The sequence below is a fragment of the Schistocerca piceifrons genome, chromosome 4, assembly GCF_021461385.2.
Source record: "Schistocerca piceifrons isolate TAMUIC-IGC-003096 chromosome 4, iqSchPice1.1, whole genome shotgun sequence".
NCBI classification, from domain to species: Eukaryota; Metazoa; Arthropoda; class Insecta; order Orthoptera; family Acrididae; genus Schistocerca; species Schistocerca piceifrons.
This window is the reverse complement of record NC_060141.1, coordinates 468,120,453-468,146,880: the sequence shown is the minus strand read 5'-3', so window position 1 is coordinate 468,146,880 and position 26,428 is coordinate 468,120,453. Positions and strand designations below refer to the sequence as shown.

At 37.0% G+C, this 26,428-nt stretch overlaps 1 protein-coding gene across 1 annotated transcript; it reads right to left on the bottom strand.

Annotated features, from left to right (window-relative positions):
- Positions 1 to 7,425: 7,425 nt before the first annotated feature.
- LOC124795916 lies at positions 7,426 to 9,654 on the bottom strand. Its single transcript, XM_047259997.1, has 5 exons — positions 9,619 to 9,654; positions 9,382 to 9,511; positions 9,247 to 9,289; positions 8,740 to 9,167; positions 7,426 to 8,666 (listed from the first exon to the last, which is right to left on the bottom strand). Exons 1-5 carry the CDS (start codon positions 9,652 to 9,654, stop codon positions 7,426 to 7,428), a joined length of 1,878 nt encoding a protein of 625 aa, XP_047115953.1.
- Positions 9,655 to 26,428: the final 16,774 nt, after the last annotated feature.

Here is a 26,428-nt window from a genome sequence, read left to right as displayed (position 1 = left end):
ACATCCCCCTTGTCCCTTCCCTTCATCTCTTGCATGCCTGTATTAATACTGTACTTTTGTTCTAATGTGATCTTTGCACTCTCAATTGTGATTATTACTTTTCCTAAAGGAATTAAAAATCATTTAGCATGATGTGCTGTCTTTATGGTTTTTCAGTTGATTTTTTGTTAATTATCTGTCAAAATATTGTATTGTATTGTATTTTTATTGATCCAGGCAATCATAGTATTGTACAGCTGTACATATGGTACTGGACAGGTCAAGAGAGCTATTTACAAGTAATTTTTACAAATCGATTTTTACATTATTTTGTAGCAACGAAATTATCTATCTTAAACAAAACAGTTAATACAAATCATAGAATTGTACATATGATGTTGGACAGGTCAAGAGAACATATTTGTAAGTAATTTTAATAAATTGATTTTACATTATTTTGTAACGAGGAAGTTAGCTATCTTTAACAAAACAGTAAATACAAATGTTGTATAGTAAAATACAAACAGCCAATACAAATGCAATAGTAAAACAGTCCAGTATATGTCATCGACATGCACAGTATATAATAAATCCAGTATACTTCATAGACATGCACGGTATATAATTTTCAGAGCTGATTGAACATTTATCATAAAGTTGTGTACAATTTTAACCCCTTTCAAAAAAATGATCAGCTGCATAAAAGCAATGGTCCAAGAGATATTTTTTAACTTATGTGTGAAGGCTCTTGGGTTCTTTGTTGCTTTGATTTCATTTGGTAAATTATTATACATTTTTATCCCAACATTTAAAACACTTTTTTGGTAGCAGATAGTTCTGGACTGAATCATATGTAGGTCAGATTGCTGCCTTGTTGCATAGTTATGAATATCTCCATTGAATTTTAATGTACAGTCATTGTTTAACAGGTATGACTTGACAAATGAGATGATATTACAAATGTAAGCAGAGGGCAGTGTCATAATGCCATTTGTTTTGAAATGTTGTCTGCATCATTTGTTATGTCCTAGGTTACATATTATGCGTATTGCCTTTTTTTGCATTTTGAAAATATATCCACCTCCAGTTGAGTTCCCCCAAAATATGATTCATTACTGTAACGTAGAGTGGAAGTAAGCATAATACACATGTATGAGAACAGATTTTGTGACTGATTTTTTGAGTATCCTTAAAATGTAACACACAATTGACAGCTTTTTTGAGATATAATTTGTGTGAGTCTCCCACTCAAGATTTTCTTCAAGCCATATGAAAAAAAAACTTGACAGAGTCCACACACATAAGCTCTTGGTTATTTAGAATCACATTGGGCATTTCTTGTTTTTGGGATGAGAGTCTGAAGTTTATGTACGTTGTTTTCTGTATATTTATAATCAGTTTATTCTTGTTGAACCATTTGCTGAGTGACGACATAAGCGTTTTAATTTTTTGGTTGTGGTCCTCTGTATCAGTATACTCGTGTCATCAGCAAATAGTGTGGTATGTCCTGTAGAAAGCTTCATGCTTATGTCATCGATGTACAGCATAAACAGTATGGGTCCCAGGATTGAGCCTTGTGGCACACCATATCTAATAGGCATTGTGTCAGAGGAGTGGACAGTAGATTGATGGGTGGTTGTATATAGCTTTTTTTTGCCTCTGTATATGTCTGCTTGTGTCTGTATATGTGTGGATGGATATGTGTGTGTGTGCGTGCGCGAGTGTATACCAGTCCTTTTTTTCCCCCTAAGGTAAGTCTTTCCGCTCCCGGGATTGGAATGACTCCTTACCTTCTCCCTTAAAAACCAAATCTTCTCGTCTTTCCCTCTCCTTCCCTCTTTCCCGATGAGGCAACTGCTGGTTGCGAAAGCTAGAATTTTGTGTGTATGTTTGTGTGTCTATCGATGTGCCAGCGCTTTCGTTTGGTAAGTCACATCATCTTTGTTTTTAGATATATTTTTTCCCCTATGGGCCTACTGAATATATTGCTTCCCCCTACTTATACCTCCTGAGGAGATCACGAATGTAAAATTAGAGAGATTAGAGCGCGCACGGAGGCTTTCAGACAGTCGTTCTTCCCGCGAACCATACGCGACTGGAACAGGAAAGGGAGGTAATGACAGTGGCACGTAAAGTGCCCTCCGCCACACACCGTTGGGTGGCTTGCGGAGTATTAATTTCAACTTTTTGAAATCTCTGACAGGTAAGATTCTAACCATTTGTTTGCGATTCCTCTTATACCTTTATTTGCTAACTTCTTAAGGAGTGTGGTCTGGTCAATTACATCAAAGGCTTTGGATAAATATAAAAAGATACCAGATGTGATTTCCTTATTATCCAGTGCTTTTAAGGTTTTGTTAAGATACTCATAAATAGCTGTGGTAGTTGTCTTTTGCTTTCTGAAACTATGCTGGTGTTTTGTTAATAAGGATAGTTTATTAGTAAAATCTTCCAATCTGGTGTAAAATAATTTTTCAAATATTTTTGAGAATGAGCTGAGTTGTGCTATGGGCCTGTAATTGGCTACATCATTTTTAGGGCCATTTTTGTGAAGTGGGGTAATTTTAGAAGTCTTTAGTAGGCCAGGGAAAACTCCATTTGTACAGGATGCATTTATTATGTGGATTAGGGGTTCTACAATGGATTCTGCACATTTCTTTACAATTACATCAGGACTGTTGTCACTGCCACTGGAGTACTTATTCTTTAGTCCTTTTATAGCTGTAAGTACTTCAGTATTGGAGACTTTGTGAAGAAACATTGATGCCTGTACTGGTATGGTTTCTATTAGTGTTTGGTGTTTATTTGGTCTGTGGCAGTTTTTCTTTATCAGGTTTTCAGCTATTTTGCTAAGATAGTCGTTAAAACCATCTATTTTTTGGGGATCTGATGTGATTTCATCATTTAGGTTTAGTTTTAATGTTTTGTTTATAACATGCTGCTTACTGTTTGTTTCATTTTTTACAACTGTCCACAAGGCTTTCATTTTATTGTTAGATTCCTTTATAAATTTATCATTGTATAATTTTTTTGCTTGTTGGATTACTTTTCTGTAGATTGCAAAATAGGTCTTGTAATATGACCTAAACTGATCATCGACTTCATGGTGTTTCATGTGATTTTTAAGTCACGCTTTTTTTTTTTTTGCTGGAAATCCTTATCCCTTTTGTTACCCACGAGTTTGTGTGTGTTTCCGATTATCCTGGATTTCAGTGGAAATGCAATATTGAAGTGGTGGAGAAACGTTTCATGGAAGGAATTAAATATGTAGTTTGTATCATTTTCTTTATAGACCTCTGCCCAATTTTCAGCCTTTAGCAGACAGTTAAGAAGCCTTATATTATCATCATTAAATTGCCTTTGCATTTTAGTTATTGTGGGATATGACAAATTAACTCAGCACTTCTACAACCAAGTCAGTCAGTGGTATGTTGTAATAGCAAATTATGTGATGGCAGAATGCTGTGAGTCGAGAGCTCCAATGTTATGATAGATAACACTTGGCATGATACTCTGAAGTAAAGTTTTTTTCTCTGGTATGTTAACTTATTTGCCTATGAATCTAAGTACACTTAATGTGTCATACATATTTTGTGATGTTTCTAGACAGATATTCTGATGATAGGCAATGTCTGAAACACATTACTAATTACTGGTCAGAAGTGGCTAAAACATATACTGTTTGCTTAACATTTCCTGGTGATTTACCCATAATTTAATCCTTGCACACTATTTCCTTTTGCATTTATTTTAAAAAATAAAAGTATCTTCCTATACATATATAATGGTACACTGTACTTGGAAATTCAATCTTTATTTTTTGCTGTTTTGAGTGTTCACTTAAATTATGAATTATTTAAAAATACATAAAACATGAATCACATAACCCGCTGGAATACTAAGAAACACTTCCAGAATTTCTGTAGAATGAGTTAACAACATTATTCCAATCACTTTACAGAAAACTATCAGAACAATTATTTTAACTCTTTCACTTTACAATTTATTACTATATTTGGTGGGATGAATTTGTGTAAGATACACTACTTCTTGAAAAGCTGCTGGCAACCAAAACATTTTTATTGAAAATGTATGTACAATATTGTGCAAGTGTTTATTTAGGCAAATAGTAATAATTAAATAAACTGAAAGTAAGTTGTTTCTGTACACTGCATGATTTTGAAATATCTTCCAATTATTCACAAAATTTACGTCCTTTATGCAATTTTCAAGTGCATCTTTACTTCAATGGTACTTACTCCTTACTTTCACTTGCCTCTTTTTTTCCATCACCTCAGTTAATTTCCTTCATTTCATTCTTTTACAAATGTCTGCCATGTCATCAGGCGTAGCCTATCTAACCCATAACCAGTTTGGTTGGGTCATACGGATGCCAAGGAATTTGGTTTATGTTTAGACTGAATACTTGTAAAATTCTAGTGCTGTAGGTCTACATACTTTGCAGACTTTCCACTCTGAACTGTAAAACCAAGTGGTTGTTTTTAGAGCTGGTAAGGTTGGGGCCAGACTGACCCCACCATACTGTTTGTGGGATTTCTCTAACGAATTGTTTCCTGTTCCTATAGATTGAAACAATGTTATATTCTCATAAAGAAATGAAAGTAAGTGATCAACTTGATGAATGGCTACAGTCTATCCTTGACTAAGTACAGCTACACACACTGATTAACCAGACATTTTTGCACGAAATCAATGAAGCCTTGATAGGTCGCTGGAGGGAGTTGGCACCAGATCTGCACATAGAGGTCACCTAATTCTTGTAAATACTGGGGAGTGAGCTCTGATGCCACAGTCAAGTTCAATCACATGCCAGTCTGTGTGATGGGCAAAATCAAGTATGTCTGTGTGATCACCCTGTGTGAGTTCTTAAATGCAAAATTTAGGACTTCTGCCTTCCTTTTGCCCTCTTCTACAGAAAGTAACCAGCTACAACTCCAAGTCAGGCCTTTATCCGGATTATATAACAGCCATGACAGTAATGAAAATGAGGTAGAAAATGAAGAGGTGTTGGAAGAGGTCATATTTTGATCTAGCACTTATCAGGCATTGGTCCTGCATAGGTCTTCAAAATTCTTGTTCTGAATGCAGCATCTGGTCATTCCATGTAATGGGTAATATTTTCGGAGAAATTCTTAGTGCAATGAATGATTTTTTTTCTTTTTTTGTGAATCCATCGGAGATGGGATAAAGGACTTCAGATGGCTTCAAATTCTTGTGAAAAACCTTGTACCAAACAGCTGTTTTTCTATTTATAAATCCTTTACTATATGCAACTAGTTTCGGCATCCCATTAATCTTAAGGCTATATGTAAAACACCGGATAAATACATCACATAGTTGGTCTGCATTGTGCAGGTGCCACCAGTTGGTTGTGTGTGTTTTTTTTTTTCTCTTCCATGGACTTATTCAGACCAACGTGGACACCTCAGTCATAAGACAACTAGTTATATTTATACAATTATATGCATGGTATCCATTCTTTCAGACATCCGAAAGAACAGTCACCATGCATACAATTGTATCTAAACATAGCCTAGCTTGGCATTGGGGAACTTTTTTCAGTTCAGATGCACTCATATACTCAGAGCCATTTGCAGGAATAAGGGTACTAATGCAGTAGTGACATATGGAATTTTGGGCTGGATGGGAGACTTGCTGAGGTAATCCACATAGTCGGGAAGGGCACTGTGTCTAGGTAGTGAAGTAGTCAGTGTAACTGCCTTGAGAGCAGGAAACACAGGTTCAAATCCCAATCCAGTAAAAGATTTCTTGTGTCACTATTGATCTAGGTCAACAACACACCAAGGAAGCATTTAACAAAATTATCATAATATGTTTATGTCAGAGGTATCCAAATGGAACTGAAGGAGACATTCACAGAATCTAATAACGAAACTGCTTTGACCTGCACAATGCAGACCAACTATGTAGATATGTTTATCTGGTGGTTTGCATACAGCCTTAAGATGGCTGCCATTGGGTCACCGAAACTACATGCATGCATGTAATAATGGATTGATCGTAGAAAAACAGCTGTTTGATACAAGGTTCTTCACAAGAACAAATGAAAAAATTCTGAAAAACCAGACTATTTCTCCAACAGAAAATACCTGATTGGTGATATATGTCATGCAATTTAAGGCACTCTTGAGATTATTATCCTATTCAGCTTTCTTAAAGTAAAAATGTTTTTACAATGATGTCTACACAAGTTTATCTTGTCCGTCTTTTCTATAACTTTTGCAAGCTTTATAATAAAATTTATACGAAAAGTTTTCTGTACTGTTTACTTATCCTGTAACTACAGCTAATTGATGCAGAACATAGTGCTATTGTGATGGGGTTTACTCATATGTTAATCCAACCGACAGGTTTGGTTCTTAAGGTTTCAAGAAAATAGTCTGGTTTTTCAGAATTGTTTCATTTGTCCTTGTGAAGAACCTTGTATCAAACAGCTGTTTTTCTACGATCAGTCCATATATTATGCACATGTCAGAACCATTTCAATGTAAACATTTAAATTATGGTGAGGAGTATGAGTTTTAACATGCTGCACAAGTTTGATTTTAATTGCTTTAACCAAAGAAAACTAGGTTGAACCTCTTCCACAGCCCACTTTTGTATATTATCCCTTAACTGTCACAAAGTTGCCAGCAGCCATGGCAGATGGCTCTGCTGTGGCTGGTGTTGGCCTCACAGCACTTACAATGTTAAGTAATTAGCAGAATTAACTGAATTATTGGGCAAAAACATGACATTAAATGGAAATTCCTCAGACATTAGAATTTTGGATGCACTTTTTAAATAAGACTTCTAGATGCATATACTTCATGCTCAAGGCCACAGAAAGCTGTTAACACATCAACTGCAGTTTTGTCAGTGGAAGCCACACACCTGATGCCATATACCTGGTGACAAAACATCCATCACCAAGCAGGTCATAACTGACATGTTAAATATAGAAAATTAGACCAAGAAATTCAGCAAAATAAATTCTCGGGGACTGTTTTAATACAAAAAATAACAACTGGAACTGAATAAACAATTTTCAGATTGTCCACACAAAATTTTGCTTTTTGACTTCATTCAGTTGTCAAGTGGAAAACATTTGTACTGGACGATTTTGGTGAATACTCATACTTTACCTGTGAAAAATAGCAAAACCATTTGAAATGGCTATGTCCATAGTCCAATTAATGTTATAGTATGGTAGTATTTCAGTTACATTTTGTTAACTATATGCAATAGGATAGATGAGTCAAAAGAAACACACAAACAGTGACATTTTCTTTATTAAGAACACTCGGATTTCCACATCACCCTGAGGTACCGAGTATGATGCGTTACTCATTGTTTTACATGGCGAGTTTCCCCAGTAGGCCTATAAACCATGATACACAAACATGCACACACAACTGTAAAAATTTAATTTTTAGAGTATGTGTGATCAAAGCCAACATGCACACTCAACACTTCACTGTCAGGTTGCACCAAAGCACTTGCAACATTCGACTTTTCAGCCAGGGTTGGTTTACCAAACAAACTTTTTGGACTGAAGTTCTGTTTATTAGATGTGTGTTGCACTTGCAACTTCTCATTGCTGGCACAGTGTGGACCTTCTTTCTTGGAGCGAGAGTTAACAAGTGACAGCAAATGGTCAACTGCTTTTTCCACTGTCTCTTCCGTTTCAGTATCTAATGAATCTACATGGTTTAGCAGGACTTTTAATTTAGCTTTCAACTGTGTTCCCCGTGAAGCAGTTGCCTCATCATTTTGCTTTTTCATTGAGGACAAAATAGCAGATGCCTGTTGTATCGAAGTGGTTTCTTTATCTTTGACTGTTTTACTGAAATGTAAGTCATATGTCATTGATACAGCATGAATGTGTTTACAAATGTTCAGATTTATTAAATTGTCTGGACAACAGCAAGAGAAACTGTGAATGCAAATATTACAAGTGCAACACAAAAGTCTGCAACTGAGGTTGCATTCTAGTGCTTTTAAAGTAACAGTGTATGTGATGCCACTTGTTGATTGAGATTTCACATAAAATCGTTTGCCATCACTATTGGCCGTGATTTGGCCTCTGTCAATTTTTTTGGATTCTCTATGCCGTTCTTGAATTTTCTCTATTCGATGAGTATGTCCACCCTTGTAGAGCTTAATAATTCTTTCAAAAGATTTGTCTCTTACTAATTTCATTTGTACCAGCAGCAACTTGTCCAGTCTATTATTGGTCTTGCCATCAAGGTAGCAGTACTTTAATACTCTATGCATGGCTTCCAGATGCATGTTTGTGTTTATGTTTAAATTACGCCGATAACAATACGCCCAATGTTGGGGCCTGAATCCGTAATGATTTGTGAAATACATTCCAAATTCTCTTGTGTCTTCGTCCTCTTGTAGCTCCCTCTCAAACAACTCTAGCAACTCACTGAACTTTTCTATATCTGCTTCTTCTAACAGCATACGCAAAGCTTTGTAAACCTGCGTTTGCTTGTTTGGGCCACCATGCACTTTCCTCAAGTTGCTTCTCCAGCTGCGGTCAATATGCCACGTACATAGCAAATTGTGTTCTGCCAGACCCATTACACCTGCCCAAGCACATCGAAAAACATTTGTGTCGTCTGACAAACACAGTTGATTTGATAACTCCTGCTTTCTCCCTGACACAAGTAAAGAACTGTGTCATTATGGCTGTATTCTCTTTATTAGAAATGCAAAATGCCACTGGAATACCACTCCCAAATTCATCTATAACTAGCGATGTTGTCACTAATAATTTGTACACGTTTGTGCAATGTGTCGAGTCTACACAAACAATATTGGAACCGAATTTTCTAAGCAATTCACTTTGGAATGATGTCATTAACTTTATCATTGTGTCTTCACTCGATAAATTTCCCATGTTTTGACCAGTTTGTTTGTGCATCAGAACACAGTCTTTCATTCTTTCTAAAAAAATACTCACACTAATTTCATCACTAGAATGGTACTGGTGAGGATCAATTAGAAATTCCCTTTTGATATTGTGAAGATCCTTCCGAGTAAGGAGGTGCAGTCTCTCAACCTCCTCACAATGTATGTAATCTCTCACATCATCCAAAATCCTCTGGAACGTCACACCCTCAGCAATTTTCCCTGCAACATTTCTACTATGAATAAAGCTACAACCATAACGTTAAACAAATACTACTACCTATACCTAATATTTCACTGTTTGTGCAATTTTGTCAGGACAAATACTGGTTGCCAGTAAATAAACAGTTAACACAATGCATTGTCATTGCTGCAAGTTATGATGTTAGGGTCACAAAAACAGTCATTACAACTCAAGTATATAGAAATTACACCTTTCACAGATCTAAACTGTATCTTTACTTCTAATTATATTGGTAAGGTATCCAGACAGCATGTATTCAATTGTGTATAATGTAACAGGTGAAGAATACATCAGGTGGTGGGCAAAACTAAGGTCACAGTAGCACCTAATTACTACAGGGTGGATGAACTAAAAATGTCCTGCAACAAGTGTTTAGTGAAAAGTGATTACAAGACAAACAATAGAAATCTCCTACATACTATGAAATGCACATCCATTCACTAACAACAAATTACTTCCTCAAACATCAGCCAACAGTTCATTACCAACATTTTATTATACACAGGCTGGCACATTGAGTCATGGCACAGTGTTAAAATTGCCAGTCAGCTGTACTTTCAAAACCAACTGTTCATAAAACTACCACAAGGGACATTTTCACTTCTATCACCTCAAATCAAATATTTATTACATCCTGAATTAGCACAATATATTAGGTTACCAAGCAATGTATATGAAAGTATTAATTATATCAAAGATAGAAAAAGAAAATATCAAAGAATTAAAAAATGGGAACTGATCACTAAATATAATGTTCCAGTTGTAATGTCATGATTTACCCAGGAATATGCGATTATTCGAGTGTACGCACCCAGAAAGGCAAAGACTAGTAGAAAGATACTTCCTGGACATCTCTCCAAGAAGTCTGAGGAAAAAAAATTGAGGAAGGAATTTGTTATTATAGGAAACACGGGTGCAAGAGGAGGAACCAGGTAGCCTGTTCTCTTATAGCAGTGGAGGAAACTAAAGAACTGGTAATAATTACAATAGCAAAAATCTGACAGAAATTTATGAATAATTCATGATCAAAAAATTAACAATACTTTAAGAGAAAGATTAACAACTTCACACATTCAATGTATTTCATTCTGACTCCACACCTGAATTGTGACATTACTCAGAAATTTGGTTTGCAAATGGATTTGCAGAGCAGTATCATTGTGACATTACATAATTTTACTGTGTAATGGCATGTGCAGCACCTATTCTTTCTAGTCTGTTGATGAAGTATTGTCACTGTTTTGTCATCTATAAACAAAGATATATAAGTGTTTTCTTTTACTCCATCTTAGTACATGCACGAAACTGTGCAAAAAAGGTAAACATTTTGTTCACATAACAGTTGCAAACACTATCAGTTAAAAGGCAAGGAGCTTAAAATGACTAAGATCATCTGTTGATCAATGAGTCTCTTTACCCAACCTACCTATAACTCTGACTGCACTACAAGTTAGTTCGTCACTACAAGTTGAAGTCAACAAGCAAGAATTGAGCGTGAATCACTCACTGTAAAATTTAGTCCCACAACCTATTCAAGTAGCCTAAAAGGTTATTCAAAGTGTGCTCCCAGACTTTTCCCGTCGGTAGAAAACTGGAACTATTCATTTCCAAGAAAATAGCATTACCATCACACAATGATTTAAGATGATCACTATCTACATTCCTCATGTGATTTCCACAAGCAGGAACGCCAATCATTATGTCATATCAGATGGCAATACTTCCACCAGCAAAATATGTTACGAAAATAATTCATAATTTCTTATCCAATAACGCTAACATTACATAATGAATACATACGAACCCACAGAAATCTCTTTTGAATGAATAACACACCACATTACCTTTACACAAGGTTGATTCTAGATAGGCAACTAAATTTCATTGCCTTAAAAATTATAAAAACTGCTGTATCAAAAACATTTGTTCTAATGTTGAACTCACCCGCAATAATCTCCCTTTCAGATTTACTAAGGTGCAGAAAACCAATATTCAGTTCATGGCCGAAATGTGTTTTAAAATAAACAGAAGTACACGTTCCATTTTTTTCTTGGCTGACCTCAATGGCAGACGTGCAGTGGCCACCCATTTTGTTACTGCCTTGAGACTTCAGTAGCCTCTTGCCCTTTGACCGAGATATGAATATCCCAGATCTGTGACATACATTTTGGTGGCACCCTTCACATGCTTCGCACCACCATGCATAACAAAGCTACATCTCGCTAACTTCTCCTCTTTGGACTTCCATTTTAGAAAGTCTGAAACATCAAACACGAAAAACATTGCACTATTTGCAAGCCTTGGTTGTTCACTGTAAATCGACCATACCTATTTGGCGTAAAAGAGAACGGCTAAAATGGCTTGTAATTCTAAACATTCAAAAGTTTTCATGAGTGCAAGAATGTTACTGAAAGCAAATATTTGAGCGATACGTAAAAAAAAAAGAAACAGTTGCTACACAATTTATGGACAGTAAAAATAAAGTTTATTAATTACCCATTGTGGACTACAAAGATTGCGACTTTGTCTTCTAAGACTAGGCCGTTAATACAAATGATCCTTTCATATGAACTGAAAGAAGCTTTGCACTACAACATTGCACCAGATTACTGAATGCAGAAAGAAATTCTACAGTTTTACCAGAAACATTCCTACTATTGAGTAGTAAAAACTAATTATTATACGGTGTTTCTTACCGTCCATTGACTGGAATACAATCTTTTCATCCGCAGTTCGAACCATGTGCTTTTCCTCCACATGGGCTCTCAAACCAGCCAATGTATTTAAGGAATGGCTACAGTCGTCTTGTGGGCACTTAATCGTACCTTCTGTATTTGGCTCTACATCATGCATTTTCCTGATGTGCGCGTATAAAGTTTTTCGCAGCTGAAATGCTTTATCGCACACAAAACACGTGTTGGAATCTGCCATTATATACATGGGCCTAGAACACACAACAGCGAAGTAGTATATCGAGTTCGCCACACAATGTATCGACAGACAAATCGCCTACTTTAAAGAACAGCGCGTTTCAGAAAGTAGCAACGATCTGGATTGGCTGGTATGGGAGAAGACGTCATCGCACGACGTAGCCAATCAGCAAACCCGATTCCCTGGCGTCCCCTAGACACAGGTGTGTAATACTAATACGGGCTTAAGAATCGATGAATCGTTGGAACCAGGGGGGTGAAACTCATATAGGGATATCCGGTAACACGACGTTGGTTTGGTCCCAGGCCACTTGGAGCGCTGCAAGTTCAGCAATTTATAGTCTCGTGTTCCTATTGGATGACTTGGTCTTCCATAATTGTTTTGGTATCGTAGCAACGTGATCGTGATTTTTCGTTTAAATTGCAGTGTAAGTATGTTGCTATTATTCTGCTTAATTTTTGGATGCATTCGTAATATTTGATGGTTTGATGATTCAGTTTTTACTTTTGTTTCATATAGAACACGAGGTTGTACCATCACATTACGTTCTGTGGACTCTTGTACATTTGTTCCTGCAGAGAAATAAAATTTCCGTTGCTCAGTTTACTTAAAGGGCAAGTATATTTCTTATTTCTGTTCATATTTCCTTGTATTTCATAGAGAATCCCATGCTAGCAGCTTTTGACATAGTTGGTATTCAACTTTCCGAATCCTGTAACGGAATATAATTCTGGCTTTGATTCATCTTCCTTTTTGTCACGAAGTACTCTTAGAGACATAATAAGTACCATTTATTGTGCCGTTTACTACATACCAAATATTGGACGTGTTACAATTGATTCGTAATGCCTCGAGTGTGTTCTATTTCCCGTTTTCGACAGTAAATATTCTGTACAGTACATAACACTATCCAGGTAAAAAGTGTTCGTTGCTGTTGTATCGACAAAGGTTGTGTTCTCACATAAGACATTTGTTTGGAAGTCACACAAAGCAGGTCCTTCAAGCAGTTGGACATTTACACGTATTATTGTGGCAATATCCAATGCAGTAGAAATCTTCTCACACTTTAATGCTCAACACAATGTAATACAGATTTACAGCTGTAACTGTTACTGATAATGTACAGTTGAATTTGGTATCTACCATGGTATCTAGATGCTGAAATATACTGAAATGGTACAATAAGCAGTGTTTCTACTGCCTGATAGCACTGTTTAACAAAGTAGTGTTGAATATAGAATATAGTGCAACTACGCTCACGCAGTTATATATAGAGTGATATGCATACCCATAGTAGAAATGAGAATTTGTTTCGTTTTTTCACCATTTTGTAGCAATACCACATTAGATTACAAACCATGATAACGGTTGTCAATACTTCAGTACAGGATAGCTGCATTTAGACATTAGCTAATATGATTTTTGATAGTGAAATTAATTTCACATTGAGTTTTCTTTAACATTAATCAATGTAAACCATACCTGATCTTTTTTCTCGTTCTTAATTTTTGGTTTGAATAACATTTCAGACACATGAGGATGGATCATACAGGAAGAGAAGAATCCAGTTTGAGATGGAAATTGAAATACTTGTGCAAGTTTCCCGGATGCAGGAGTAGTTATTATGTAAAAACAAATTCCAAACACAAGAATGATCATTTCTATAAATTTCCAGCTGCATCAAAAAGTGAGACTTTAAAGAAAGGGAAATTGATCTGTAATATAGATGAAGGTGTCAACTGTAGTTATTATTGTGTGTGTGAGGATCATTTTTATGAAGCAGATTTTGTGAACTTTACTAGACACAGGCTAAATCCTGGTGTTATACCAAAGCACATGGAATTGGTGTTGTATCACCCTCCCCACCCATCTGTGTTACACTGGTGGTGGTGGTGGTGCCGGTTTCACCACATCGGGTGCAAATATAAGTGTGCACAAGACAGGTCACAATGCAAAATCTTCAGTAATACAACGAAGCAGTCCCCCTTTACAGAGCACAGATGATGGTGAGTACAGCTTTTTATCCTCACCTGTTTGATGTTGAAAGTAGTCCAGGTGTAATGGGATCTGGCATTTCTAAACGTGATTTAACTCCAAGAAAACACAAAACGTATAAACTGCATAGAATTACAGTTTCCAGAGTGTGTAAATTGATAAAACAGCTACAGAATGAGAGGAATAAATTGAAAATTCTAAAAGAGTTGTATGATGACAGGAAATTTCAGTTAATTGAAGAAGAGTTGAATGATGTGACTAAAACTTTTATTAATAGTCAGTTAAGAAATGCCAATATGCAGCCCACAGCAGTATGGTGGTCTATACAAGATAAGGCATTTGCTTTATCTATTTATAAGCGTAGTCGGGTCAACAGAAACCTCCGATCTTACTCGTCTGCTTTGACCCGTGACGTAAGCGTGTTGTGGTGTGTGACGTCATTACGGCGCGGAGTTTAGTCTTGTTTTTGTTTGTTGTGCTCTCTGGTGGTGTGTTCATGGTTTTCGTTTGTTTTAATTTAATGCTCATTGCTGTATGTCGGGTGAGTTTGTTATTGAGTGTATTTGGTTGTGGTTTTTTGTTTAGGAATGGATATGAAAGACCGCCTTAATAGTGTTCGGCTGAGGGCGATGATGGGCGAGACAGCGTTAGAACTTATCAAGTTCTTACAACTATTCGGTTTAATCGCCGAAGTTGTTAAGTGTTCTCTTTGCCTTGAGGGGATGAAATTGGTTAAAGTTCCGGCCTCTCGGACCAGCGACGGATACATGTGGTGTTGCCGGAAAGATGGCGTATGGCGTTCTATAAGGCGTGGTACCTGGTTCGAGAAGTCTAGATTGGGCATGCGTGAGATTGTGCTTATTACATATTATTTTTGTTATAGATGCCCACAGAGTTTTTGCGCGTTTGAGACTGGTGTGAGTGAGAGGACTGTTTTAGACTGGTATTCCTTTTGTCGTGAAGTGTGTTCGGAATTTATTAAGTACAGGGGTAAGTTGGGTGGGCATGGGGTGCTTGTGGAGGTGGACGAGTCGCAGTTTGGTAAAAGGAAGTATGGGAGGGGGAAGTCTGTGGCTGGTCTTTGGGTGTGGGGGGCTGTTGTTCACGGGGGTGGGGGTACTGAATGTGTTTTTAGGGTTGTGGAGGGGAGGTCGAAGGCTGAATTAGTGGGGTTAATTGAGGAGTATGTAGAGCCCGGGTCCACAATAGTTTCTGATGCTTTTTCTTCTTATAGGGGGTTGGGTGACAGGGGATTTAATCATTCAGTAGTGAACCACAGTCTAGAATTTAAGAATTATGATACTGGGGCTTGCACTAACACAATTGAGGGGATGTGGGGGGCGGTTAAGTCAGTTCTTGGGAGGGGGAAGAGGCGCTCTTCCAACCTTCAGTCTCATTTAGATGAGTACTGTTGGCGGAAGAGTGTCCCAGAGGCCTATTGCATTTTTCGGGTTTTTTTAAGGGCTGTGGGTAAAATGTATAGGCCAAAAGTGGTTAGTTAGGGTGCATTTGTGTGTGATTGTGGTGGCCAATCTAGTTTGTGGGGCTGGAACTTTTTTGAGGTAAGTTCCGTTTTTTTTTTGTTTTTGATGTGTGTTTTGTGTCAACAGAAACATCCGATCTCACGCGTCGGCTTTGACCCGTGACGTTAGGGACCTACACATTGATCTGTAGCGTAGCCCTGAATACGAGGTTAGGTTGGGAGGTTTTTTTTTGGCGGGGGGGGGGGGGGGGTCAGGGGGGGGCGCAGCCCCCCCCTGCCTGGCCTCGAGTACCACTTGTTTATTATTATCTTTGTTCGATCGTAATTTATGTGATCGGGAGCTGTTGTAGATGTATGTAGGTGTAAGGGAAGTGTTGGTTTTTTTTTTTTTGTATTGGAGTATGTGATCGGTAGGTTCTGTTGAGCTACATAGGTCAAGGGAAGTGTCCGATTCTGGATAGGAATGTGTTTTTTGGTATTTGGTCAGTTTTGTGATGTTGATTTATTTCGTTGTTTTGCGTGGTTTTGTATGGCGGTCGGTGGCTACATTTGTGTATATTTAGTTTGTCCCCACCCAAAAACCCCCAATTTCCCACGCTTGTCCCGTTAGAGTCATTAGGCTTTTTGTGAAACTTGTGTCTTTCAGTGTTTATAATACGTATGCGATGTTTTTATATCCGCCATATTGGATAATACGTATGCGATGTTTTTATATCCGCCATATTGGAATTGTCGTTTATAGTCGTTTCCGCTACATTTGTGACGTCATGGGTCAAAGCCGACGGGTAAGATCGGACGCTTCTGTATTTCCGCGTAGTCCTCGGTTGTACAGATATTTGGCCACATACTTCTCCCTTCCATCTGTCAGGCTGCTCAAGGGAGTACTTTCCCACATACCATTTGATACAGGACTTAATTCAGCTTTATTAAACTTTTTAGCAAGGGAAGTAAGTAATATGCATGAAAATGACCAGTATTGTGCTCTACTTTTTGATGAAATGTCTCTGGATGATGGTATGTACTGTGATGCACACAAACAGCTAATCTATGGGTATCAGGACTTGGGTCATTTAGGAAGTTCACCTGTAGCTCCTAGTCAAGCATTGGTTGTTATGCTGAAAGGCATTCAGAACTTGGAAACAAGTTCTAGCATATTACTTTACCGCAACCACTTTCCACTACACCCATTTGGAATCACTTACTGTTCACATCATAAGTGAACTACAGAATATTGGGTTCAAAGTGGTTTGTACTGTATGTGACCAGAATGCAACAAACCAAAAAGCCATTAAGCAACTGTGTGAAGCAAATTTGTTGAAGCCCAGTATATTTCATTTTGTCGTCAATAATCAACCAATTGTTACCATTTATGATGTACCACATCTGCTCAGAAACACTAGAAATGCTTTGATAGATAATAAAATTCAATTTGAACCTCACAAAGCAGCAAAGCTTGAGTACATCAGTATATTGTTCTTTTTGGATTAAAAAAACGGTTCAAAACTCTACCCAAATTAAAAGCACAACACTTTAACTTTTCTGATTCCCATGTCAAAATGAAGGTAAAAGTTACTGCTGCACAAATGAGCCATACTGTTGCAGCTGCAATTGAGTTTGTGGAAAATTTAGATAATCTCTTTGATTCACTCAACAGTAATGAGCAATATCCCAGGGATGGAAAACAATTTAGGTGTGCTTTATCAGAAAATTCGCCACATTTAGAAATGTGGTATAGCATATTGAGGGAAATAGGCAGCTGGCAAATAATAAATTTAAAAGCGGGAAGAAACAAGACTAATATGTTTAGCTACAAAGGGTTGGCAGATTACATTACAGTCTATTATTTTCTTGTGGAAGACCTTTTAAGTGGTTGGCTTTAAGTACTTAAATTTAAAAGTGTTCAATCAAGATGCTTTAGAAAATTTCTTTTGTTGTATAAGACAACATGGTATTGCTAATACAAACCCAACGTGTTTTCAGTCTGTACAAGCTCTGGAGACTTGTGTTGTCAATCATATGACTTTACCTTTCAAAGCCATGAGTGTAAGTAACTGTGAAAATGATGATTACACTCCCTTGAGAAGTTTGTGTCACTTTTTGGCAGCTAGTGGTAGGAGTGAACATTTAAGGGAATGTGAGATGAATGACACTGATACACCTGAGCAAATGTATTCTTACTCAGATGGTATCATCGAGTCTGTAGAAGATCAACAATCCTTAGCCTATGTAGCAGGCTATGTACTAAAAGCCATAGATGTAACAGATGATTGTGAAACATGTAATACCAGTCTCTACTCCTCTGTTGTGACTGAAAATCATTTGTTTACCTGATTTAAAGAGAATAGTGAGGAGCATTCTCATTTGAAATATGCAAGTGAAAGAGTCATGATTTTCCTAAGGGCACCCCATGATCAGCTGTATGACTATCTAAATAGTCATGGTCACACAACAAGACTACATGATAATTTAAAAAAAAAAAAAAAAAAAAAAATTTGTTCTGTCTCATACAACAATTTGTAATAAACATGACATTGAAGAGAGACTTCTGAAGACAAGTATTCCATTTATAATATGCAAGTACGTGAAAGAAAAGAAATTTACAAACAAAAGGAAATTGTTTATGCAACAACTTAAAAAGAAGTTCAAATCATGTTAAAAGACTTTGTATTTTGTTTATTATGTGTACAATGAGAGTAAGCTCCCTATACGTATACAAATGTTGTGTTAAAAGCAGAGACTTACATGTTCTTGTATCAAAATCATGCCATTGATGTGTTATGACCAAATCTGGTAATTCAGCAGGAACATAACTTAACACTTTCTAGATGTGATGATTGGATTCTAAAAGTATAATGAATAAAGTGCTGTCAAGGGGAATTGGTGTTAATTTTCAGTAGTGTACCGACCAAAGTTTTCAAAGAGGAAGTAAATAAACAAAAATGTTAAAAATAAATGTTGTACCAGCGTCTTCTTTCATTATTTAAACATGATGGGTTTTGCTAAAATAACAGCCAAGTTGGGGAAAAAAGAAACAAAAATTGTGTGTTGCAGTTCATTTTCTTTGTATGTCTCATTGTCAGAAACATTTTGGCTACGTTCATAGTGTCTACCTGCTCTACTCCCAAATTGTTTTTCAGTTGATGTAAAGTAGTATTTTGTGTGTTTCATAAATTTATTTGAACTATGCAGAAGTTCAATTTCAGATGACTGAATATCCATAAATAACAATCAACAGAAAAAAATAATAAATCGGGTTTTGTAGACTTTGGTTTGTAGCACAGATTTTTTTGTAAATGACCTCTTGGTTATCCATTAGCTGTGTAGTTATTTATTTGTGTAACCTACTATTCCACTTTCGATCATGCGAGTGGACATAATGTGCTTTAGGATATGTGGAAACGTAAAAATCATTTATATAAGAATGCAATGTCGGATGATTCTTTAGTCTGACATGTGCTAAAGCTCGTTTATTTCCACATGATAATGGCCACACGGCCAAAATCGTAATGTTGAGTTTTACAAAAAAAAATTCACAGTCAAAAGGTGACGTCGTAATTTACGAAAATTTTCACAATGTAAATTGCAGCTACGAGTAGTTAATGTTTGTTTTTGATTGAGATTTCTTTTATATATTACTTTGCAAGATCTCAAAAACCTTTATTACTGCACTATGCGGCCCACATTCAAAGATTAAATGAAAAATATTGTCATCTAATTCGCGTATTTAGAAATAAACATAAGAGATTTTCGCGCCATATTTTATCGTATTGAAGTTCACAGCCAGGCAACAAGTAGCGCTGGTGTCGTTCTGTGTTTCCTTATAATAATGTGGTCTTTGCACTTCTACTATATTGGTGTTCTGTGGTTGGAACTTGGAATCGTCACCGTTGTGACCTCTTACGGCTCGTCCCATGATCTAGTGCCGTCTGATAGTACTAGCTCCAAGACAGGTCTTATACCTGTATTTCATTCTCGAGATAAAAATTTGTCAGTTTATCACTACATATTACATTTGTTTGGGTTTTAATTATTAATTACTTTTCTTGATAGTTTCATCTGAACGTTGCCATCTTGTTTTGAAACTGATTAAAATCCGGTAACGTTTTTATCTGTTATTCTACTATATAAACAGGGATTGCTCATTTAAACACACTTTTCGTTACCGTTTCTCACAAAGAAATAAAATATTATACTGGGTTCAGTCAAATATTATTGTTTGGGGAACAACATATTTGTCTTTGCCTTTTACCTTAACTTAAAAATCAGTGTGAATGTTTAAACATACACATTTCTCGGTACAATGTAAGAACTCATTGTAAATTTCTTCAGACATGATTAGAGATGAAAAGCGGAACACAAAATGGGTTGCAAAATTGTTGGAGAGAGAATAGAAAACCTAATATACATGCACATTCTGGGAGGCAAGTAAGTTGGTCGGTTAAAATCATTGTGGTTAGAATATAAATGTATAGGATTTGAAACTTCCTGGCAGATTAAAACTGTGTGCCAGACCGAGACTCGAACTCGGGACCTTTGCCTTTCGCGGGCAAGTGCTCTGCCAACTGAGCTACCCAAGCATGACTCGCGCCCCGTCCTCACAGCTTTACTTTTGCCAGTATCTCGTCTCCTACCTTCCAAACTTTACAGAAGCTTTCCTGCGAACCTTGCAGAACTAGCATTCCTGAAAGAAAGGATATTGCGGAGACATGGCTTAGCCACAGCCTGGGGGATGTTTCCAGAATGAGATTTTCACTCTGCAGCGGAGTGTGTGCTGATATGAAACTTCCTGGCAGAAAGGCAAAGGTCCCGAGTTCGAGTCTCGGTCCGGCACACAGTTTTAATCTGCCAGGAAGTTTCATATCAGCGCACACTCCGCTGCAGAGTCAAAATCTCATTGTGTATAGGATTTATTTAATACTGTGAGGTATGTACTTAAGATGCAAGTGTAGTGTAGTACTGGCAAACGTTACAAACCGCAGCTTTAGTTTCATAGTTGTGTGCATATATGAAAGGGTTATATTGTATGCAACTTAGTACTGTTGTGATGACTGTTGGAAGGCTTCTTTGAAGTTAACTCTCATTTAAATATTTTGAGTTGTTAAGTAGTGGAATTCTTGAATGTTATATTCAGTCACTGACATATTTAACGATGAAACTTGTTAAAAGCAGAAGACGACATGCAGCAGAACTTGAGATACCGTGGGAAATGTGCATTGCAAAACAAGATGCTGAAATATTAGGTAAAGGTTTATATGAACGTCGCAGCCAACATCCACAAAATTTGTAAATCAAATCACTGTCTACGAAATCAACTCTTCATTATTAATCATAAGTACCATTAAGGAGTAAATGGTTTAGGGTGTAAGTATAAGAATTTCGTTGTTAGAATGGACAGTTTCTAGATCTTAGCTTCGCCGCTTACAAATAAAATGCTATAGGACAGGTTGAATAAAATTATGCTGTCGGTCCTGTTTCAGATAGTACTGACCTAACCTAAAATGTTCGCATTTAAAGTACTGACCTCATTGGGTTGTACCAAAAGGAAGCACACCCTGAACAAATGTTCCGACAGTAATTAGGCTTCATTCTAGATCATTCTGTCCTGTTTTATAGCCATGTGGCAATCATACGGAAGCGTCCAATCTCGCCCGTTTGACTTGACGTTACAAATATGGCGGAGACGACCATAAACCACGATTCCAATATGGTGCATATAAAGTCTGTACGTACACATTATGAAGACAAAAATACATCGAAAAACAAACACACACACACACATACACTTTCCACAAAAAGCCTAATGACACTAACAGGACAAGCGCGGGAAATGGGGTGTTTTTGGGTGGGGGTAAACTAAATATAAACAAATTTAGACACCCACCCCCATACAAAACGACGAAAAAAACCGACATTACAAAACTACCCAAATACCACTAAACACAATATTATCTGTAATCGGAGACTTCCCTTGACCTATATAGCTCAACAGCAGCTCCAGATCCCATAAATTAGGATCAAACACTTGGCCTATATAGCTCAAAAACATCTCCCGATACCAATATCAACATACACAGCCACACATTGGGATCGAACATTTCCCTTGACCTGCGCACTATTAATTTTATCCGTCATATCCATTTCCGAACAAAAACAACAACAAATTAATTTAACTAAAATTACCACACAATGTACAGTGAACAACACTAAATTAACCCTCACACAAAATCGTTAACTCACTGAAACGAATTCCACTACAAACACAGCCGACACTCGAACAATTCTAGATAATGAGCAAAAGCAAACTGAACCCATTACACCACACAAACGAAAACCCTGAACATACCACCAGAGAGCACAACAAACCACAACACGACGACATCCACAAACACGCCACACTCACAAACTAAACTCCGTGCCGTCATGTCGTCACACACGACAACACCCTGTACTGTGTTGTGTTGTGGTCATCATTTCAACATAATTCATGAAGTTGGCGAGTTTAGACTGAGCAAAGGTTGGGAATTTGTACGGGCGCTGATAACCGCCCAGTTGAGCGCCCCACAAACCAAACATCACCATCGTCATCATCATCTAATCAGGTTATGGTTTTCCAATCGTCTAGGGCCCAACCAATATGGTCACGAGCCGAGGAGAGGCGCTGGAGGCGATATCGTGCTGTTAGCAAAGTCACTCTCGTTGATCGTCTGCTGCCATAGGCCATTAATGCTAAATTTTGCCGCTCTGTCCTAACGGATACGTTCGTATTGCGTCCGCGTCTGTTTTGCAGTATTACTTGTCAGTTAGCACAGACACCTTTACGCAAACGCTGCTGCTCTGTCTCATAATATGAAGGTCGTCGGCCACTGGTTTGTCAATGACGAGAAGTAATGCTTGAAATTTTGTATTCTCGCCATACTCTTGATACTGTGGGTCTTGGAATAATGAATTTTCTTGCTATTTCCGAAATGGAATGTCCCATGCGTCTTGCTCCCATTTTTAACACATTGTGTACGTGATACTAACGCCATTTGCATATGTGCATATCGCTATACCATGACTTATGCCACATCGGTGTAGATTCTGGATGTGCTTCATTGCTCTTTGCATTTCTTTACTGCTTTTCTCCGCCAGATACAGCCTAATCTGCAGCAGAGCAGCACTTATTCCCAACACGGGTCGAAGCAGACACTTGGGATCAGACACTTCTGTCGACCCATTATTTGTACAAGGTCAGGTGCTGATGCTACACCCATCTGAATCTGTCAATGGTGTGTTGTTGTATGTAGTGGCACTCTCTTGTACTGGATGTTTGTTAGTGAGTTGTTTGACATGAATCGAATGTTTCAGGTTGCTGTTGGAAAAATTTTGGCTGGTTTTGTGATGAGCTACTTTTAATTTGCGTATTGTGGCTGATGGAGTCATTTTTGTGTTTGGAAACATTAGTGCCATGTGTTTCCTATGGTCGGAGATTTAATATTAATTTTTCTTTATTATTCAGTTGTGAATAAGATATGGATATAAATGAGCAGGTCATTGCTTGTTGCAGTGGGAGATGATATAATGGCTGTGATCAAGTTACTGCACTTTACCAGATAGATGGTGGATGGGTTTGAATTGTGTACAAGCTGACGATATCTAGTGCTTTGCTTGACTATATGGGTAAAGTTTTGAGATACATAGTTCACATGAGATTGAAAACACAAATGGCTTTCGTTTTCGTAATTTTTTGTTTTAAATTTTGAGGGTTTTGTGCGCTTGATTTTTTGGACGAATATTTGTTTTGCAGTGATGTCGTTCTTACTCTCATATATTTAGTTTGTCCCTGCCCAAAACCACCTTCTTCATTCGGTTCTCCTGTTTGTTTCATCTTGTTGCTGCAGTTAAATATTTCACATGTTATTTGTTTGTTTGCAGATTGTAATGAGTGATGCCATGGTCACCATATTGTATGTGCTTGAAATAGTATACACCACGTTGATGGCATTACTGGCCAAAACAGGTGGATTTACTCATGACGTTACGCCAATCTACCGTTCATATCAGTTACAGCAGTAGATCCCTGTATGTTCTTTGCATATAATTTGTGTGTTTTTTGACAATTAAAAATAATGCTATGTTCCAAGTATTGTTGCTCTGTTTCTATCAAAATAGTGCAGATTGCATTGGTTTTACTCTCTGTCTCATCTTTGTGTTTATGGCTACATACTAGCTGCTTCAGACTTCCAGCTACCTCACTGGCTGAAAAGTAGTAGTAATGAACATATTTGCCTCTGTCACTGCTCATGTTACTGTTAAGGAATATTCACATCTCCTTCTAAATAGCACAAGCAATTATTGTAGTCTTTTATGCCACAAGCTTTTTGTTAAATATCCATCTTCAGACAGAAGAAGCAATTTCAGTTCAAATTTAAAATTGTGTACAGGTTTCCAGCAGCCAGTCACATTTGGTTTTATTCCTCAGATTCCATTATCCACTACCTGTTTTAAACTGACGAGCTATTTATCATCAGATGGTACATGTTTATAGCATACACTCTGCAGCAATAAAATGACAAGTAAAGTAAAGTGGACTACCCGTGGCATAAAAACCTCCAGTGTAAGGAAAAGGCAACTGCACAGAGAACTAAAATGTAATAAACATATTGATTTCATTAAATGTGTTAGACTCTATAAAACCATTCTTAAGAGTTGGCAGGGCAGCAAAACACCTGTTAAATAAGAGGCTAATTGTAAATCATAAAAATAAGACAAAGGCTGTGTGGTCAGTCATTAAATCTGAGTTAGGTGTTAAAACCTGTAGCCAATAAATTTCAAAAATTGACATTGAAGGAAATACTATTGTAAATCCAACACAAATACCAGAGTACTTTAATGAATTCTTTATAAATGTAGCAAAGTCTGGTGTAGATGTAACATACTATCACAACAAAGTAAATCCCTTTGGCCTAGGTGAAAATTCTGGGAACTTCACAAAATTCTTAAAAGTTTCTGCAGGGGGATGTAGAAAATGCTATTTTAACATTAAGAAACAAAAAATCTGCAGGTTGGGATGGAATACCTGCCAAAGTTATTAATGTGGTACACAGTAGAATTGCAAACTCACTAGCTCAAATAGTAAATCAATGTTTTGAAGTTTGAAAAACGTGCTGTTGCACAAATCCAAAACTTCATTGCAAGATATTCTGTTGTTCTAAACAATAAATTTAGTTTTCAGCAGGGGAAAAACACCATAGATGCAGTAAACAGTTTCATTGAGAAAATAAGTACATCACTAGACAATAGAAATAAGGTGGCAGGAATTTTCTGCGACCTCACAAAGGCGTCTGATTCTGAAAACTATGCACTGCTTGTTTGCAAACTTGAAAAGTATGGCATTAGTGGCAGTGCCCTATATTGCATACTTTTTTTTGAATGAATTAAATTGAGTACTGCTTCATACTACGATAACTGTGCCATTATTCCTATTGTATGAAATGGTTTTGAAAGTACTCTTTTATGTTTGTTAAAAGCCACGGCAAATTTTTCTCAGGGCACTATCGCCAGAAATATCATAAGTATCCCAATGTGAAGACATCCATCTTATCAAGACGGATTAAAAATCTTTCTCTAATATTATGCAATAATCCATTTCAACAATGCTTAATTATTTTTTCTGTGAGGCAGGATGTTCCAGGATAGCTGCCTATGTGCAGTGATAGTGTAACCATTTATAGATATTACTATTAATAAAGAACTGTGCCTCTGGCCTAATGTGAATTGGAAAATATTACAAGATGCCGATTTCAGTTTATTGAGATTATTCTTTTTAATACTTTTAGCTTTAAATGACTTTTACAAACGTGAATAGTATATGTCATCAACAGCGTTGCTATAATACCGAGCCACAAGATGGCCAAGGCAACATGTAATAATTACTTACTCAACAATATACAGGATAGGTACGCACTACTGACAAAAACTCATAACAATTATTAATTTCGTATATAGTCTACAAAATTCTATTACTAGTACAGATAATTGTATCAGTTACAGACCGTGAACAATTAGCATCTGTCGGCTACAACATCAGAATCAATTAGATAATGAAACAAAAAAATACGCTTAGTCGTCCTGTACAAAGGGACAAAGATGATGATAACAGCAATTCTAAGAGCGCAGATAGTGCTTCTCCATTTTGAGTATCAATGACTTATTTATATTCTTTTCTTTTTTCTTTTTTTCTTCTTTTAACCAGAGGCTATGCTATGCCTACAATGGCTTAAATCCTACTTATCCAACAGAAAGCAAAGAGTTAGCATCTCTTCAAATGGCGCATATTATTTTTCTGACTGGGAAAAAATATCTCAGGATGTTCCAGAAGGCCCTATATTAGGCCCAGTCCTATTTCTCTTCTATGTTGATGACTTACCATTAAATATCAGCTTCCCACCAGTTCTGCTCGCAGATGATACTTCTGTCTTAGTTGAAGATCAGGATTCGGAAAAAATTCCCAAATCTGTGATCAGTACCCCAGTACCTTAGAAATTTGGCTCCAGCAAAATGGGTTGAATCTAAACGGAATTAAGACTCACATGATGTAGTCAAAACCATACAGTCAAAATGTGAGCAGATTAAGATTGTACACGATGACCAAGATATAGAAGCTGACTCTGTCAAATTCTTAGGTTTAAATGTAGGTAATAATTTGAGATGGCAGGCATATATTCAATACTTGGCAAACTAACGGAGCAGCTTTGCATTTGCAATGAAAATATTATCAACTGCAGTTGACATGAACATATGGAAAGTAGCGTATACAAGCTACTTCAAATACATTATTAGGTATGGTATTGTTTTTTGCTGTAACTCGACAAATA